Consider the following 18,923-nt stretch of genomic DNA (forward strand, 5'->3'; position numbering starts at 1 on the left):
CTTGAAAGCCAAGAAACCACAAAACTCAGTGGGCATGGGTTGAGCATTTAAAGGCTGCTAGAGCTCTGACCATCTCAAAGAGACACCCATGATGGCAGAAGGTGGTCATAGAACAGGTTAGACGGACACCAGGTCACCTGTCAGCCTCAAGAAAATTTTCCTGTAACTTGGTACCCTGTGACACACCACACAGCCCTCAACCCCATGACACCTCCCTTTCAGGTATTAGCTTGGCTCCACAAAACCCAAAGCCGTAACTACTGGGATCCTTAAATTCTAGAGTCAGGTGTGCTAGCTTTTCACACACCTGCTTACTTTCTGTCTAAGAACTGTAGTCCCAGAAGGTACAGACATCTAGAAAGATGAAAACATTTATTAAAAATAACTTAGAATTATAGTGGCCATTATGGGGAATTTCCAGTTGGACAGAACTATTCACTTAAGATGTATACATGAAAGTCAGGGTTCTCAGTTTAAATAAACAGAATGGGGTACTTATTTTAATGCATATGCAGAAGACTCCAAAAGCCTTCAGTATTCCAAAATAGCTGCATTGAAAGATTCACTACAAAAGGCTACTGAAAAATTAGAAACACAAGAGGTGCTTAAGACCAAAGACTATAAGACTGACTTACGTCCTCCACCTCCTCAGCCCTCCTTGCCCTGAGTGCTGCATCTGCTACTTTCCTGTCCCAGGTGCCTTTCCACCTGAAGACACACTCACCTTTTTACAGGACACCACCTGAGGTTACAGGTGATCCTCCTGAGAGGCCTTTCATTGTTGGTCAAGGACTGAACTGAGGCCCACAGTAAAATATTTCTTTTTTTTTTAATGTTTATTTATTATTCAGAGACAGAGCATGAGCATGGGAGGGGCAGAGAGAGGGGAGACTCAGAATGTGAAGCAGGCTCCAGGCTCTGTGCAGACAGCTCAGAGCCTGACATGGGCCTCGAACCCAGGAACCATGAGATCATGACCTGAGCCAAAGTCGGACATTTAACTGACTGAGCCACCCAGGCGCCCCGCCCACAGTAAAACATTTCTTAAACCTGAGCAGGGCCCCCAAGAGTTTTTAGTTTGTTTGTTTCTTATTTATTTATTTATTTATGTATGTATTTATCTATTTGTCTGTGTTTGTTTCGTTTTTTAAAAATGTTTATTTATTGATTTTGAGACAGACTGCACTTGAGAGCCAAGGAAGGAAAGAGAAAGAGGGAGAAAGAGAATCTCAGGCAAGGTCCATGCCAGCAGCACAGAGCCTGACTAGAGACTTGATCTCACGAACCATGAGATCATGACCTAAGCTGAAATCAAGAGTCTGATGCTTAACCAATTGAGCCATGCAGACGCCCCTTTTTCTTTCATTTTTAAATCAATTCCTCCTGAGAAATAAAAATTCACATTATCCCTTCCTTTCCATGTCCAGTCTCATTAGTTATGGATCCTTTTTTCCCAGGAATAACTATTTCCTTCTTGTCCATTTGGTTTTACATCCTAAGAATGTGGCTTGGCTTTCCACTTGCCGGGGCTCTCTCTTCAGCTATCTTTGGGAGTGGCTCTAGATCTTGTCAAAGTAGTACTGTTTACACCCTTTTGGAGGATGTCTTTCAGGTCCATGATGTTGTTTAATACTGCCAGAAATGTTATTGGTTTTCCTGGCTAAAAACTGATAATATATTTTTAAAAATTTTTATAACTCTATAAGAAAAACTTACACCAAAATTAAAGTTGATCATCAGAGCCTGCTGGAATTTTTTGTTTTAATTTTTTTTCAATTTTTAATTTTTAGGCCTTATTCTACCAAACAGAAAAATAAAAACAGATCCAAAGTAAAAGGTTTTTTTAAGATTTTATTTTTTAAGTAATCTCTACACCCGACATGAGGCTTGAACCAACAACCCAGAGATCAAGAGTTACATGTTCTATCAACTGAGCCAGCCAGGCTCCCCCAAACTAGTAAGTTTTATATCTATTTCATGACAGTAATTTTACACCAGAAGCTATAAGGTCTGCGACTCTGTACATTGACGTTCACATTTTTATGTGTTGTAAACGCTTCCACATTCAGATGGCATTGCTAAAATTCCCTTGTGAAGACCTCTATTTACCTGATTCAAAGGCAAATGACCGTAAGCACTGGGCATTCTAAAACTGCAAAAGGTAGAGACCAACCCAAATACTTTCAAGTTCAAAAGATCTAAGAAATTACTTGATAAGTTACTTTAAGTTTGATGGTTTAATTAACACAAACACATCTTTAGAGTTATCAACAGTAAATAAACAGACTTGTATTCTACCTGAGTTTACTAACCAAATAAGTTATCTCTTATAAGATCTTACAGCCACAAAAAAATAAATAAATAAAATAATAGCCTAGGATAAAACTTACTTTGTCTAATGCCTAATAAAGCTTTGTAAGTAATCTGCACACAATTGTTAAAAACAAGTAGATTAAATCTCAAGTTTTGGAGCAAATTTTTTAAATGTGGATGCAGGGGCCAAGTGCAGGCTGCTCCAAGATGGGCCACTTTGGCAAAAAGATTGTTTTGGAGTTAAAAGAAACCAAAACCCAGCTGATTCAGGAAAAACTCTTTACCTCTCCCCTCAACTCTCTGTCTGTAGAAGGAAGGGGACATTAGCCTACAGATTGCTCCTTCCCTAAGAAACTAAACTACACAACAGGACAAACATTGTTTTCCAAACATCCTGCTTGCCAATGGTCTCCCTCCTCTTTGTATCCCCAGCCCTGACCTTTCTCCTTATCTCAGGATGTCCTGTGAGCCTCATGTTGCCTGTCTTTGGAATTCCATGACAACATGGGTTCCCTGTATGTATGAAACTAAATTTGATTTTTCTTCTGCAACTCTTAGATTCTTAGCCCAACTTAAAGGGCAGAGGAAATTTTTCCTCCTGGTAACTAACAAAATTCAACCAAATAAATTTGGAGATCTAAGTGGCTTTCTGAAATGCTTCATGAATCAGGCAGGACCCCACTGAGCATATAGAGATGTGCATCCAGGAGTAGTACAAAATGGAAGACTTTATAGAACGGGGTGTCCAGAGAGTTATTAGCAAAGGAAAAGGATTGCTCCTGGCAGTGCTTTTTCTAGGGGACAAAACATGGTTTCTACCTCACCTCTTTGAGGGATGGAGAGGACCCAAGTGGCAGACTCATTGGACTAGATTGAAATATTCCTGGCTGACAGGTTAATATTACATTGGTGGGGTAGGTGGAAACTGCAGTTAGGTTCTATATTAAGAACCACTTTGAGGGGCTCCTGGGTGGCTCAGTCAGTTGTCTGACTTTGGCTCAAAGTCAAGATCTCACGGTTTGTGGTTCAAGCCCCGCATTGGTCTCTGTGCTGACAGCTCAGATCCTGGAGCCTGCTTCAGATTCTCAACCTCCCTATCTCTCTGTCCCTCTCTTGCTCATGTTCTGTCTCTCTCTGTCAAAAATAAATAAACATTAAAAAAAAGAACCAGTTTGGGAACTTAGCTGAAATGATATTCTGGATTTAAAATGACTACTTTTGAAGGGTATTGCAAAGATTATAGAGGATAAGTTATATGGCAGTCAGCATACAATCCCTAGCATATAGCTGCTATATTATTATTCATGATGTTCTGGTATTTAAGAGGGCCCTTATCATCAAAACACCCTTGTTAGGGTCATATCTTAAGATATATCACTGAAGATTTGAGAACTGTCAAACAGTCCAGAAATAATAGGACACATGACAAGCCCTTGAGGTCTGGGGAGGGAAAAGCACTTGAGGTCACAGGACCCAACAGAGATGGACAGAGGATTAGGGTCAGAAGGCCACAACTCTCTCAGCTGGAGCCATTCCAACACACTGCCTCAGGTGTGCTCTCTGCTCAAGGTTGGATGGAGAATAAAGGACTAAGGTGCACTTGGAGTCTCTCAACCAAACCAGCTTCCATCATCATAGCTTTCTGCCCAGATTTTCCTTGCTTACTGGGTCCCCAAATGGGCATGATGCACTGAAAGAGGTCAATCGTGGGTAGATCTTTGGGCAAAATGCAATGCTGCCTCCTGGACTCACCTCAGTGAATCTTGCTCATCAGTGATCAAGCTGGTGTTCTTCCCCTCTTTTCTTGTGCGTTCTCAGAAAAATAATCAGCAGGTCAAAAACTACTTTCTCCACTTCTAGTGGATTCACTCTCCAAACTGGACTTGTCAGAAAACATGAGTCAACAGTTGCCTTAAAATTTCAGTGTCTAAGTCTTGACCTATTTGTAATCTAATGGAAAAGGTAGTGGGTTTTTGTGAAAATACAGAGTACGTGGATGTTTAATTATCAAGTGGAACAACTAACCAAACCAGCGACCTGGCTCATGAGCAATAGTGTCACATGTTGCTTACATGGTCGTCCTGGGGATGGGACAGGAATGCATCATTTCCCTGGCTTGTCTCCCCCCATTAGAGCTTTCATGAACAACTTGGCAGGGGGTGTTTTTAAGGATTCTCAGAGGGACCTTGGCCATTGTCCTTCCAGCAATTTCTTCTGTTTTTTAATTAAGAAAAACAAGTAGGGAGCAACCCAGGAGAAGGAGGGCCAAGATGGCGAAAGCAGCAGAGTCTTCGGGAGAGCCAGGGACAACGTGGCCCAGGCCCCTGTTTGCAGGCCTTTCTGATATATCCATCTCACAAGACATCCTCGTGGAAGAAGGAGAATTCACCATTCCTATGAGATCTCACATTCGGGAATTTGACAGATCCACGTTAAATGAATCTGTTCAGAATACTATTATGCGTGATCTAAAAGCTGTTGGGAAAAAATTCATGCATGTTTTGTACCCAAGAAAAAGTAATAGTCTTTTGAGAGATTGGGATTTATGGGGCCCTTTGATCCTTTGTGTGACACTTGCATTAATGCTTCAAAGAAGCTCTGTAGATAGTGAAAAGGATGGAGGGCCCCAGTTTGCAGAAGTCTTTGTCATTGTCTGGTTTGGTGCAGTTACCACCACCCTCAACTCAAAACTTCTTGAAAGAAACTTATCTTTTTTCCAGAGCCTCTGTGTGCTGGGTTACCGTATACTTCCCTTAACAGTGTCAATGCTGGTTTGCCAGTTGGTCCTTTTGGCCGAACAGGGACCAATAAACTTAATGGTCCGGCTTTTTGTGGTGATTGTGATGTTTGCCTGGTCTATAGCAGCCTCTACAGCTTTTCTTGCCGATAGCCAGCCTCCAAACCGCAAAGCCCTTGCCATTTATCCTGTTTTCTTGTTCTATTTTGTCATCAATTGGATGATTCTCACCTTCACTCCCAAGTAAATCAGGAAATGGAAATTAAAAGCCAGTGAATTGAAAGCTCATCTGAAGGATACAATTCACCATGGGGCTTTGCCTCTGGCCCTCTTTTGTCTAATTTTGGAGATATTTTGAGATGAAATGGGAGCCATAAAGCACCATCGCCACTTATATAAGGAACTGATGTTCGAAAGGTTGTCCTTTTCCTCTTAATGTCATTTCTTGAAAATACATAGTATACACAGTATAGTGCTGCCTTAAGGCATGATAGGGTCACTGTGGTCCATTTGAGTGACAACCAATGATTTAGAAAGCACATGGATACATCCTGCAAGTTGAGTAGAATTAGTAAGTGTATTTTCAGTTTTGAGAATACCAGTTCAGGTGCAGCTCTTAAATACATTGCCTTATGACTATTAGAATATGCCTCTCTCTTCATAAATAAGAATGGATAGTCTGTATCCATTTTCTTTTATTTCTCTCTTAGGCTTAAAAAGGCAATGACAGAGGTTGGGAAGGGGTTTCATAATTGGGTAGGAGAAAACATGCATTCACCAGTGTTCAGATTTTGACAGGGGAAAATTCTACACTTGTTGCTTTTTTAAAAAGCAAAGGGCAGCTAAAGAATTGGCTTCTTTAGTCTTTCCATATAGTCACCTTTCTGCCATGCTTAACAGCACCTCAGTGACACTCTAATTTTTCATCTTACCCCCCCTAGCTCTGAATATGCAAACTGTTCGCAGTTACCATATAATTTTCCTTTGGTTAAAGCTCTCTGTGGACCAGTGCTTGAACTTATCCAGGTGGAAGACCTTAGTCCTTCATTCATATTATCATGTGGGCACTTTCTTCTTAACAGTAGGAGGTAGTTTGGATACAGCATAACTCTAAAGAATTATTCTGCGTAGTCTGGCCTCTAACCAGAAAGTAAAGCTAAATCAGAAGCCTGCACTTAACCATGTGAACACGGAGGGATTTAGTGTTCTGATGGCTGGTTCACAGAACAGCTAGATGCTTAGAGCATGACGTAGAATGAGTTAGGTTTACAGCTGCCACCTTTTCATAGTGGGCTTAGCAGTTTTTCATTAGATGTGCTTGTCGGATTGGGGAATAGCAATATATTTTCTTGGTTTTAGACTTTATTTGTAAATCTAATTAACTCTTCTTTAGACAAGTACTTTTTTTGCACATGTGCACCTGCTTGTATTCTCAGCTATTTATACACACAAGTGTGAGGGCTTTTCAGGGAGCAGAGTGTCTGGAAAGGCTGATTTCTAAGCTAAACTGGGTTCCTTTAAGGTAATATGAGCTACTGCCTTCTATAAATTGCACATTGAAGAACTCTTAGTAGACAAAAGATTGGGAGTCAGGCAGACAACATCCACTGTATATACAGTTACTTATAAAAATAGGAATTTATTCCACATTTTTTCTTTATCATGGAATTTAAATATTTATTAATTTTGTATCTAAAGACTATCTACACATAGATATATAATTTTAAAACCACCCTTTCTCCATTCTCAGCTTAACTAAGAACAATACTAGGACAAATGTGTTCCTGGAGTGATATTAAATTACAGAGCATTACAAAGTTGGTCCCCTCTGTCCCAGCCTTGTCCAGAGTTTTTGGTTATATCTTTATTTCAGCTTCCCTTCTAAATTTCAAAATAAACCCGTGAGCACAAAGCCAATGTTTCAGTCTTAAAGTGGTAAAGAAAATATTTTGAAACTGGTTCTGATTGGTCCAAAAGTATCATCCATTTCCATTGTCTGAAATTTTCTAACTTCTTACCAAAAACATCTCTCTTCCAAAGTTATTTCATACTCTGTCACAATGGTTATAATGTAAAATTTAAAAAAATAATACTGTTTCTCAAAAGGGAATTATCTGCTGAATTTTATTCAGGCTAAATATTTTGGTCAGGAATTTTTAGGGCCACAAATGAAGTAAGGGGTTGTGTGGGGGTGGGTGGCGGGGGTTATACATATTGGGTGTTAAGGCAGCTTGTTCTGTATATTAACCTGTTGCTCTTTGGTGACTTCAAGAATGGTTTTATTTGATTTAAATGAAGGTGGGTAAAATGGAGATTATCTTTCTCAAAATGAATGATCCATTTTATGGCAGAAATTATATTTTCTTAATATATGCAAAAAAAGTGCATTGCTTTCTGTAGCAGAAGACCTGATTATCTGGAAGTTGTAATCCTCAACACAGCTTTCCCTGATTTGCTGCAAAGGCACATGGCTAATTATAGAAAGAAAGACTAGAAGAGAAGGGGATTTTAACAAAGGAATCCCTCTTCCAAGAATTGGGAATTTTCATGCTTTAGATGAAACTCAAGTGTGTGAGCATCATTACCAAATGTGGTGGATCGTTGCCGAGTGTGGTGCATCACTACTGTCGTGGCTTGTCATTTGCTGCTCCTGCTTCTGAGATTGAGCCTCCACTGTCATATTCTTTAGCAATAGGAAGGGTAAAGACTGGATTTAATCGCTGTTCAGATTATAAAAACTCAACTGATACAAACATATTTGAATGTGCCATGTAGTCATAAATGTCAGCCATACCATTAATTTTCAAGTCTTTTGCATTTTAAAAGGCTTATTACATGAATTCAATTGGATCTTTTTATTTTGATGGGGTTTTGTTTTGTTGGGCAACGTGGGCTTGTCCCAGAGCATGGTACTGGTAAGCATTTAACTGTTTACTATATTTGTCTTTTTATAAAGTATTCCCCAGATGTGATGAGAAGGTTAGCAAGACTTTGTATTTGAAGATTTAATTGTACACTTTTTATAAGCTAACTACTTATTGTACCTGGACTTCCTGTTTATTCCTGGAGATGAAAATGAAAATCTCCTGTCATTTCAAATCTTTGGGTCATCAAGTCATTGAAATGTATCTAAATGCTATCATGATATGATCAGACATCCATTGGATGCAGCTGTTTTATTCCAGGTAAAATACTGACATTGTTACTCTTCATTAGACTGTTAATTTCTGAGACAATTTGGATAGAAATAAATGTGTGAATGTTAAAAAATAAAAAATTAAAAAACAAGTAATCACTTTGAAAATATGACAAAGTTCTGGTAAGTGAGATTAAAAAAAAAAAAGCATCCAAAATTCCAGTCTACTTCCTTGTGGCCTCATGAAACCAGTAGACAACTGGGATTTATGGCTCACTCAAGGAATACTCTGTTTTGACTGATGGCCTTTGATCATCATAATAAACTTTATCTTATCTTACAGATGAATGAACTAAAGCTTAGAGAGGTTTGGGAACTTCCTTGCCAAGCAAGCAGGGAGCCAGGATTTTATCTCAGGAGCTGTAAGGTATAATTTCAGACCAGAAAGCACTTAGCACCACAGGGCTGTGCCAGACCCAGGATGGAAGGCTGACAATCAGTGAAGATAATGGAAGAGAATTGCAAAGGACAATAGTTAATGTTTTATGCTGCAGCCAAGGGACCTCACACCTTCCCCACCACCTCCCCAAAATCAGTACCCTAGGCACAGTCCCTAAAATGATGGTTTGGAGAATTGTTGCCAGGCATGGGAAGACACTTGTAGAAATCAGAATCCAGTTGTTATGATGATCAGTACTAGAATCTACTATGTACAAAGCTGTGTCTGAAACATATAATCTCTCTATAATCACTTCATTTTTACCAAAGGTAGTCAAATTAATATTATTTGCAAAATAAGTCTAGTTTTGAAAAATACTTGGCCTGATTATTTACCTAAGTGCAGCAAGAATAGTGATTGACATATGATTTCATCTTCTGACATCTTCTTGGGGCTTTATAGGCTCCATAAAGTCAACCTTAGTTCCTTAAAGCTGTCTGGTCAGATCTGAGTCTGTGCATGTCTTTCCCAGGTAGGTAGGACATTCCACTCAAAGCCTTGGTCATATAACCAGTGTTTCCAATGTGTCCCTGTTCTAAGGAAAACAGATTCTTACTGAATGTATGCAAATAAATACATTGCCATAAAATATAAGAGTACTCAGTGAGGTTCTGAATTTTGGAGGGTTCAAGTGGGGAGAAAAGATGGCTGTTTCAATCCTGCTTACAACAGTGTAATACATCAAATTGCTAGAAGTCAGTTAGCTTAAAAGAAAATGTTTCCTTAACTCTGGGAAAACAAAACATTTTTTAAGTGAGCATGAAGTCATAAAAATGCTACCAATCCTCCTTGGTTCATTCAGTCCCATGTTATTAAGTCTTTTTCTGCTTGAATCCAGTTTTTCCACTAGTTCTGGATATTTTTACATAGCTCAGTTTTATGATCTTAAGGTTGTCAGAAATCTATACTCAGAGGTTTAGTTTCTGGTTTTGTTTCTATGTTTTATTTTTTTCATGAGCCTCACTGAAGATGAAACACATTGGCAGGAAGCTTTTATAAAAGTATTTGAGTAGAAGTATAAATGTCTGTAAATAATAAAAAGCTTGAAAACTGCCATGGCTAAAGAACTGGTGAGAGTTCATGACAATACAATTGACAAGGACATTTGATTGTTTCTATGACACACAACACTTCAATATAATAACAGACCTGGACATCAGGTCTCTGTGGGCTTTATACGATTTTATACGATTTTGAAACACTTATTTTAATAACATCTCTATACAATTATAATCTAACAGAATTTAGCATCACTTACTCGACAATGCTTTAATTTTTTGTCATTTTTAACACACCAAGAAAGGCTAATTAATTTCTCAGAAAATCTTTTAAATGTTCCTATATATATATATATATATATATATAATGTGTGTATATATGTGTATATATATGTATATATACACACATACACATCAAAAGGTTTGAACATTTGATTAAATGGGATCATAGATCATTATGTAACAGTAGTTACGCATTTAACAAAGTGACAATAAAGGATGTCAAAGGCAAAAAAAAAAGGAAAGAAAAGAAAAAAGATGTCAAAGGTTATATAGTTATAAGCAAAATTTGTTAAGATTTTTAATAGAAAGACTCAGTTTTCTTAAGTTTTCAAAATCCAGATAGACATAGAAAAGTATTTTCATGGTATATAGAATCCGGTTTTTTGTTTTGTTTTTTTAGCAGATAACTTTGAAGGTAAAGAAAAACCTTTGTTTATAATTTTTTTTAACGTTTATTTATTTTTTTTTGAGACAGAGAGAGACAGAGCATGAACAGGGGAGGATCAGAGAGAGAGGGAGACACAGAATGTGAAACAGGCTCGAGGCTCTGAGCAGTCAGCACAGAGCCTGATGCAGGGCTCGAACACCAGGACCGCGAGATGGTGACCTGAGCCGAAGTCGGACGCTTAACCAACTGAGCCACCCAGGCGCCCCCCTTTGTTTATAATTTTTAATGAACAGCCAACCATTAGTTCAAGAAATATTTGTTCTTTTAACAAAGAGAAACAAATTTTCCACTAGGGTGCTTTTTTTTTCTTTTTCTTTTATATAGTTTATTTATTTTGAGAGAGAGAGAGTGCGCGCGCACACACACAAGTGGGGGAGGGGTAGAGAGAGGGAGGGAGAATCCCACTGACAGTGCAGAGCCCAATGCGGAGCTTGAACTCACAAAACATGAGATCATGACCTGAGCCAAAGTAGGACCCTACACCAGGGTGCTTTTAATATCAAAATTCATTTCTGGGGCACCTGGGTGGCTCAGTTGGTTGAGCCTCGGACTCTTGATTTTGTCTCAGGTCACGATTCCAGAATCATGGGATCAAAACCCGAGTCCAGCTCCATGATATGTGTGGAGCCTGCTTGGTATGATCTCTCTCTCTCTCTCTTTCTCTCTCTCTCTCTCTTTCCCTCTGAACCTCTCCCCTGCTCACACACACTCTCTCTCTCAAAAAAAATTTTTTTTACTTAAATTTATTTTTTTTAATTCTTTTTAATATCTATATTTTTGAGACAGAGAGAGAGCACCACCTGGGGAGGGGCAGAGAGAGAAGGAGAGAGAGGAACCCAAGCAGGCTCAGTGCTGTCAGCACAGAGCCCTATGTGGGGCTCCATCACATGAACTGTGAGATCATGACCTGAGCCGAAATCAGGAGTCTAGCACTTAACTGATGGAACCACCCAGGTGCCCCAAGATTATTTTAATTTTACAACGTTTATTTATTTTTGGGACAGAGAGAGAGCATGAACGGGGGAGGGGCAGAGAGAGAGGGAGACACAGAATCAGAAACAAGATTATTTTAATTTTAGCTTGTACTGACCAAACATAAAACTCCTCTCCAAAGATTACTTTTCTATAAACCTTTTACAAGTTTCCTTCTTACATTCAGATATTGTCTTAACTTTTTGTTGTTTTGTTCGTTTGTTTTTGCTCCCAATCAGCCTCACATTAAGAGAAAAATCTTCTTTTCTCTAATAAAAATATATATCTCCATCCTAATACCATTTTTGCAATAGAGCTAGCCTGCACTTATTTGAATCTTAGCAAACACACAATAAAAGTCTCATATTTAATGCTGATAATTCTAAAGACACGTCTATTTTAATAAAATCAATAATCTTAAATTACCTTTAGTACCAAATATTTTCCAAGATCACATGAACTTGAAAAACATTTCAGGTGTTTTTTTTATCTTTTTGAGGTTTACAATGCCCAATTTCTACAAGCACTTACCTCCAAACTACATAGAGCTCTTTCACAACTTAATGTTAGCAATACCATCTGGAGGAACAGAAATCATCCTGCATTTACAACATGTGCAGACATATACACAGACAAGATAGTAAAAAAATACTAATTTTCTGGAGAGGACTTAGGCACATTTTTCAAATACCTCCCTCTATTTTTTCTATTTTTTCAAATTTTTTTAAATGTTTATTTATTTTTGAGACAGAGAGAGACAGAGCATGAACAGGGGAGGGGCAGAGAGAGAGGGAGACACAGAATCCGAATCAGGCTCCAAGCTCTGAGTGGTCAGCACAGAGCCCGACGCAGGGCTCAAACTCACGGACCCTGAGATCATGACCTGAGCCGAAGTCGGACGGTTAACCCACTGAGCCACCCAGGCGCCCCTACTTTTTTTTTTCTGATGACACCTTTTTCTCTACAGTTTGCATTTCAACGAATGGCTTTAGGTCTTGGAGAAGATGGGGGTAGAAAATTTATATCAGGAAGCTGCAGAAAGAGTGTTTTAAGTTTTCTCCAAGGTAGAAACTAAGAGCATATCTTACTGATATCAGAGGTGGTAGAGTCTGGGAAGAAGAGCCCTTTTAGCAGTTTGTATTTTAAAAAGCTCGCTAATTTAATCAAGTGAGTAAGTAAGCAAGTAAGTAAAATTTTTTGAAAGGCCACTTTCCCTACTCCCGGCCAGGCTCAGATGATTCGGGCTGTCTTTACATTTTAAGACAAGATTTATAATTGTAAGAAGAGAGAAAATAATGTACACTTTTTTCTAGAGTTTCAGAATAACTGCTATTTAAAATGGATCCTACTTGGGACACCACGAGTAGCTCAATCAGTTAATCAGCCACCAGGTAGCTGACTCTTGATTTCAGCAGGTCATGCATGATTTCATGGTTTGTGAGTTCCAGCCCCACATCAGGTCTGAGCTCACTGTGCAGAGCCTGATTCGGATCCTCTGTATCCCTCTTTCTGGCCTTCTCCAGCTCACATTCTCTCTCTCTCTCTCTCAAAAATAAGTAAATGTTAACAAAAACATGAAAATGGATTTTTTTTCCTGAAGTACAGGACAATTTGTTCCCATATCCTGATCTTTTATATCCACAAACATTTTGAGAGGAATAGGTGCGTTTGGAGGATTGGTAAATACATGTGGATTTGGACTTATTTTTAGGGTTGTATTTCAGGTCTTGCGGAGATTTGGAAGACAGATGGTTGTTTCTAATTTCCCAAAGAACTGGATTATAGATTGAATATCAAGGGATTGGCCCATCTTTTTAATGAAATGATTTTGTTTCTCTTTTTATATCAGAAAGACTTTTCACTGAAATGGGAATCAAAAGATTTATACCTTTGTAAAGTCTGTGTAAAGCATTTTAACAAAAGCCTTCTTTGTGGGTATCCAACTGAAACATGGCTTCTATTAGCCCCTGAATATTGGCCTTTTGCAGATCATTTGTAGGAGGGCCTAGGGGAATTTTAGTCCTGTTTCCTCTGTGAAGTTGGGGGGGGGGGATAGTGAATAGTCATTATTCTACTTCTCTCCACAGCTGGTAGGATATATTTTTTTAAGTTTATTTATTTATTTCGAGAGATAGAGAGAGCTCAAGCAGGGGAGGGGCAGAAGGACAATCCCAGGAAAGTTCCACACTGTCAGCATAGAGCCTGATATGGGGCTCAAGCTCATGAACAATGAGAACATGACCTGAGCCAAAATCAAGAGTGGAACACTTAACTGACTAAGCCACCCAGGCACCCCTCTTGTAGGACGCTTTAAAACCAGAGGCAAAAAGCTTTATAATTTAAAAGATCGGTTGGTGCCCAGAGGACACCAATTCTTTGGTGGTGGGGCTGTAGGGTACACCTGTAAAGAACATTGGATAAGAATGTCTGACCTGCAGCGCCTGATGATGGAGCCTACAGGTAGGCAAAAAGTGGGCCTTACTGCCGGTCTCAGGTGCTTTTGTTAAATTCTTTTTCCAGCTTTCAGCATTTAATTTGAACCTGGACATTGGGCCAGAGTGCTCCCTGAAAGTTTTTAGGGCAGGGAAGTAGTAACAAGTAAATGAAGCCCAACCTTAAGAATGGCAGGCTGTCCTGTAGTAAGGCCTGGGAGTGAGGAGCAGGGGCTATGGATTTCCTAAAGATGGCTCCTGCCTTAGAATATTCTCCTGTGTGTTTCCCCACCCGCCCCTCACAGGCAGGCTGGTGTGGCTAGATGCAGAGGTGAGGCTGGAGTGTCTATGGCTGTGGGCCTCTTGCAGGTGTGGCTGCCAGTGTTGTGAAGAGCTGGGGGGCAGGGGGGTGGGAACAGCAGGGAACAAGAGGAATCAGAATTCTAAGCCAGTCCCTCCTTCCAGGTGGTCAGAAGAGTGTATTTGCGTAAGTAGGAGGCAGGACACGTGCTATTTCCCTGTTTGTTTGCTTTAATTTTCTACTTCAAGTATTTACCCAGGAATGGGGGCCTCTGTGTGCATTCCTGCCCATGGCTCACAAAGTAACTGAGTCTGGACAACCCCATCCAAGTGCTATCATAACTCAGAAATGACCTTCCACCTGGTCTCTCTGCACAGTGGGAGGGAAATTCCCTAAGTGGGTTCCATCTTGCTCCCACCTGCTGAGCACACCTGGACCAAACCAATCTCCTGATGTAGGTTTGTCAAGCCACCTACCTCTCTGATTAGATCTCCTCAGGCATCGTTCTCCCCCAGACCACCATGCTCAAGCCCTGGTGCCAGGCCTATCCCCCTTCCTTTTGGTGTGTTTCCTGTGACACACCCAGCTCTCTACTGCCCCAGGCCCTTTGCACTCACTATTCCCTCTGCCTTCCCTCAGCCCCTCCTCTGCTGCAGCCTCCCCTCTCTTGTCCTTCTTGTGCTGGTTTAAATGTCATGGGCAGAGAGGGGTCCCCTGAGCAGTCAGTGGGAAGTAGCCCCCCAGCCCCTTTCTCTCATTTCACCCTGTTAGAATCCCTGCACTTACACCAGGCCAGCAATCCTTTCTGTAATAGACCAGGTGTTTTCTCTCGTGACGGTCATGTGTCGCTAAACCAGTCATAGACAAGAGGAAATGAAAGGGGTGATTGTGTTCCATAACAGTTTATTTACAAAAATATGCAGTGGCTCCTAGGCTGTTGTTTGCCAACCCCTGACTGGCATTTTCCTTATTTGTTTACAGCCTGAGTCTTGCCACTTGGGCGCTGTGGTCTCCCCTGTACCTAGAACAGGTCTTGGCATATCTGGACATTGAATATCTTTTAAGTGAATATTGTTCGGTAACTGCATTGCTCTTTGGAGCCCCAGTGAATCTTGGGTTCTACTTTCCCTTTTTCCAGAACATTTTCCCCTGGCCATGTAGCTTCAGGCTCCTTGCAAAAGTGACTGAACTTCAGCATATTGACTGGGAAGCACTGTCAGAATCTGGGGACACCAGATAGCAGCAGGGAGAGGACAAGGCTTTCTGCACAAGGCAGGATGCATTTAGACCCAGCAGGGAAGGAGCTGCAACTCTTAATTATGCAAATGCAGTTTATCTGTGGTGACTTTTTAATCCTGGGCAAACTCCCAACTTTGTCCTCTTTTCCAGTATGTTCCTGGGCACCTTCCTTCACTGTGCTCTCTTAGGCTTAGAAAAATAACTGCTTTGATATCAGTGTATGAAGCATCTGATTGGAAGGACAATAAAACTAAATCAAAACAGACTAACTTCTTAACCACTCCCAAAACTCGGATGCTAAAATCAGATCAGAAGGGCAGGTGTGGTGATAGTAAACTAGATGCACTCGTGACATCTACCTGTACCCCCTCCCCACCATTCTGACATGCACCCCTCATCTTCCTGGGAGGCAGAATTGGTCTAAGCAATAGCACACTTCTGGGCAGGTCTGGGCAGCTGCACTCCCCTGTTCACTTGGTGGGGGGGGGGGGGCGGCACAGGGCAGAGTCAGAGGGGCTGCTCCTTTTGTAAGAAGGTGGTTCCCACAACCCAAGGTGTGGCTGTGGGGCTCCTGAGCCCCCAGAGCAGCAGTGGGCTGCTTCGCCAGCTCGCTGGGGGTGAACAAGCCTTGGTTTGCAGCACCGGCTGCTTCCTGGGATGCAAATACTGCCACCAGGGCTGATTCCAAGCCCCCAGTGTGAGGGCACTGAACCCGCAGGTGGGAAGACACGCATGTGGTAGGCTCTGCGGGGGGCACTAGAGGCTCCAGCACACGGCTGCCCCCCAATCACTTCGTGGTGAACTGGGTCACAGCACACCTCTCCCAGCTCAGGCCTGTCCTGGCTTCTTCCTTCCCCCACAAGTTCTGGCCGGGGCCACCCCCACCCCCACCCTGTCCAGATGCACTGGCTACAAGGTCTCACCTCCCCGAGGTCAGCCCCCAGAGCTAAGGACACGGGCCAGCTGAGTAGCTGTCGTTGGCCACATTGTGTGGCTGCAATAGGAAGGAAATACCCAGAGCAGAGGGGGAGCGAGTGTCCAGGAGGAGCCCTGCAGGGGCCATGGCTTGCTGTCCCCAGAGATCACATGGGAGGAAGTGTCTTCTGTCCAGGGTGCAAAGGTAGCTTCTCCATCAGGCCTGTCACTTTTCACCACTAGGGGTCAGCAGTTAGCAAAAATGTTTTACCAGGATGATTTCAATGTTTCCCTGTGAAATTATTATTTGTATGATACTGTATACAAACTCTATTCTAATCTTTTATCCTCACAGTGCAAACCAGTGAGCTATAGAAATACCTGACATTTACCAATCTGATCTGTTCTTGGCAACCACGAGCCCATAGTTCACTAGACAAGTCTGTTCCTGACAATGGTCGTTCCCAGCGCAGGATTCATTGCACAGGGAATGGACAAACTCATTCTTCTGAAACCTCATAGATTTTGTCAGACTCGGACTAACATTCTACAGAGAAATACACTGACATGTGGACTACGATAGTGTTGAGAATTGAGTCATTTTGTTTTCTTCCTTACATTTCTGTTTGCCAACTGTCCCAGTTTTAGAATCAGAGAAACAGGTACATTTAAGAATAAGGGTTCCAGCTTTTCCCCTTCCCCTTGGATATTCCCCTTGTCCATGTCCTCAGTCTGTGATCGTGACCAGCCAGCCAGGACCTTCTGCCTGCTCGTCCTATCTTCTGAGCTCTGAGCCAGCAGGGGTGGGGGAGGCTGTGTATCTTACCTGCAAATGCTTGTGTGCTGTGTAGACTGCTGTAAGGTGCCTAGAGGAGGAGACCGTGGGACCCACATTTCACCTGTATTCAACCCAAGCCCTGTGCACCTGGGGCGGGATCTTCTCCTGTGCAGGTGATCCTTGCCACCAAGTCTGACCATTCCAGTAACACCATTTGGCACAGTCTCTGTTGGATTTGTGCCCAGACTTCTTGGGTTCCCCTGAGCTCACTAAGCATCCACTATACAAAATCATGGGGAACTGACCTTAGAACAGTTCCCCCTTTGCAACAGGAATGCATACAACACAGGGTGGAGGAGAGTGGGGTGTGGGGAAGGAGTTCACCAGCTAAGACTGAGAAACTAAAATGTGAGCACATATGGCTGGTGCAGCCAAAATGGCCTAACCTATTAGAGAGACTCTGGCATTTTCTTTCAATGTGTGTTAACCTTAATCCTTGTTAGTATCTGAGTAGAACTGGAAGTGAAAGTGTATCCACTGGAATCCTAGGACAAGCCTAAGGAGGGAGAGTAAACCTCAATTCCCCAGAATGCATCAACCCCCTGCCACTTCCTTCCATTTTCTGTGAACTAATTAGCCTTTGTCTTACTCAACTATATCTGTAACCCAGACTTTGGGCATAATTAATCTCCACACTATTGAGAACTACCATATTTCTTTATTCTTCTTAAAATCAATGTGACAAAGCCACCATGCAAAATCTAGTCTCTTTCATTCATGGAGCCCCTCCTTCTCCCCATGGCTGTGCAAGGGTCCTGGAGTTTTATAAACATTCTATTTTGCCAGCCCTTGGTCATTCCAGGATGCCTGGGAATCTTCCAGAGCCCATCCTTTCTAGACCAGCTTCACATAGCATGAGTACAAGCAGGCTACTGTCCTCAGTCTAAGAATCCCCTGCCCTTCTCCCCTCTTGTCCCATTCCACTAAGCAATAGACACTTCATTCCTTGATGACAGACACATTATAGGAGGTATTCTCTCTCCCTGCAATTAGGAAATCTTTTGGTTTTGTTTGTTTGTTTGTTTGTTATTTTGTCTTCAAAGCTTGGCTTTCAGAGCCCTTGGACTCAGGAATTCTAAATGAGACATCAAATGCTGAAAAGTGACTCTTTTCCTCTTTGCATTCCTGCTGTTGAAATCCTCATTTTCCATGAGACAAGGATGTCCCTGGCCATAGAGGGGACCAGTCCCTAGAAATGGAATGCAAACGGGAAAAGAACACTGACATTTCAGACAGTACCACTGCCCTGTGACACACATGACACAGGTCTGCAGGTGGCTACAGGATCTGATACAGTCTCTCAGCATCTGATACAGTCTCCCCTCAGCCCTGACAACGGCACCCAGGACCTGCTCTAGAAGAAAGACCTCAGGAGTGGGAGGTCTTCTGCTAGGAGAAAAGAGTTGTGGTTCCTGGGGAGAGAAGGGAAAATCTCCCCATTAGGCAGTGCAAGTCACAGACACAGGAGGCACTTTCCAGAAATGTTGAATGGACACAGTGACAGAGGGTTAGGGACTGTGCCAGGGGTAATGATGTGGGGCCCCAGGGAGGACTGTGGTGCCTTGGTTGCTGTGCCCAGGACTGCAGCATAAAGCATTGGCTGTTGTCCTCTGCAATTGTCTTTAATGATCTTTACTGACATCCAGCCTTCAATCCCAGGTCTGGTACAGCTCTGTGTGCTGCCTTGTCTGGAGTTACAGCTTCTGAGATCAAACCCTGGCTCCCTGCTCACCAGCTGAGGAAGCTGCCAAGCCTCTCCAAGCTTCAGTTCATTCATCCATAAGATGGGATAAGGGGAATTATGGTGAACAAA

The 18,923-nt window shown here is 41.8% G+C and overlaps 1 protein-coding gene across 1 annotated transcript; it reads left to right on the forward strand.

Annotated features, from left to right (window-relative positions):
- Positions 1–4,556: 4,556 nt before the first annotated feature.
- Positions 4,557–5,297, forward strand: LOC115499767 (protein YIPF6-like). Its single transcript, XM_030293927.1, has one exon. It carries the CDS (start codon positions 4,584–4,586, stop codon positions 5,295–5,297), a length of 714 nt encoding a protein of 237 aa, XP_030149787.1. The 5' UTR covers positions 4,557–4,583.
- The last annotated feature ends 13,626 nt before the right edge of the window (positions 5,298–18,923 follow it).

This window comes from Lynx canadensis, chromosome D4 (assembly GCF_007474595.2).
Source record: "Lynx canadensis isolate LIC74 chromosome D4, mLynCan4.pri.v2, whole genome shotgun sequence".
In the NCBI taxonomy this organism is placed as follows: Eukaryota; Metazoa; Chordata; class Mammalia; order Carnivora; family Felidae; genus Lynx; species Lynx canadensis.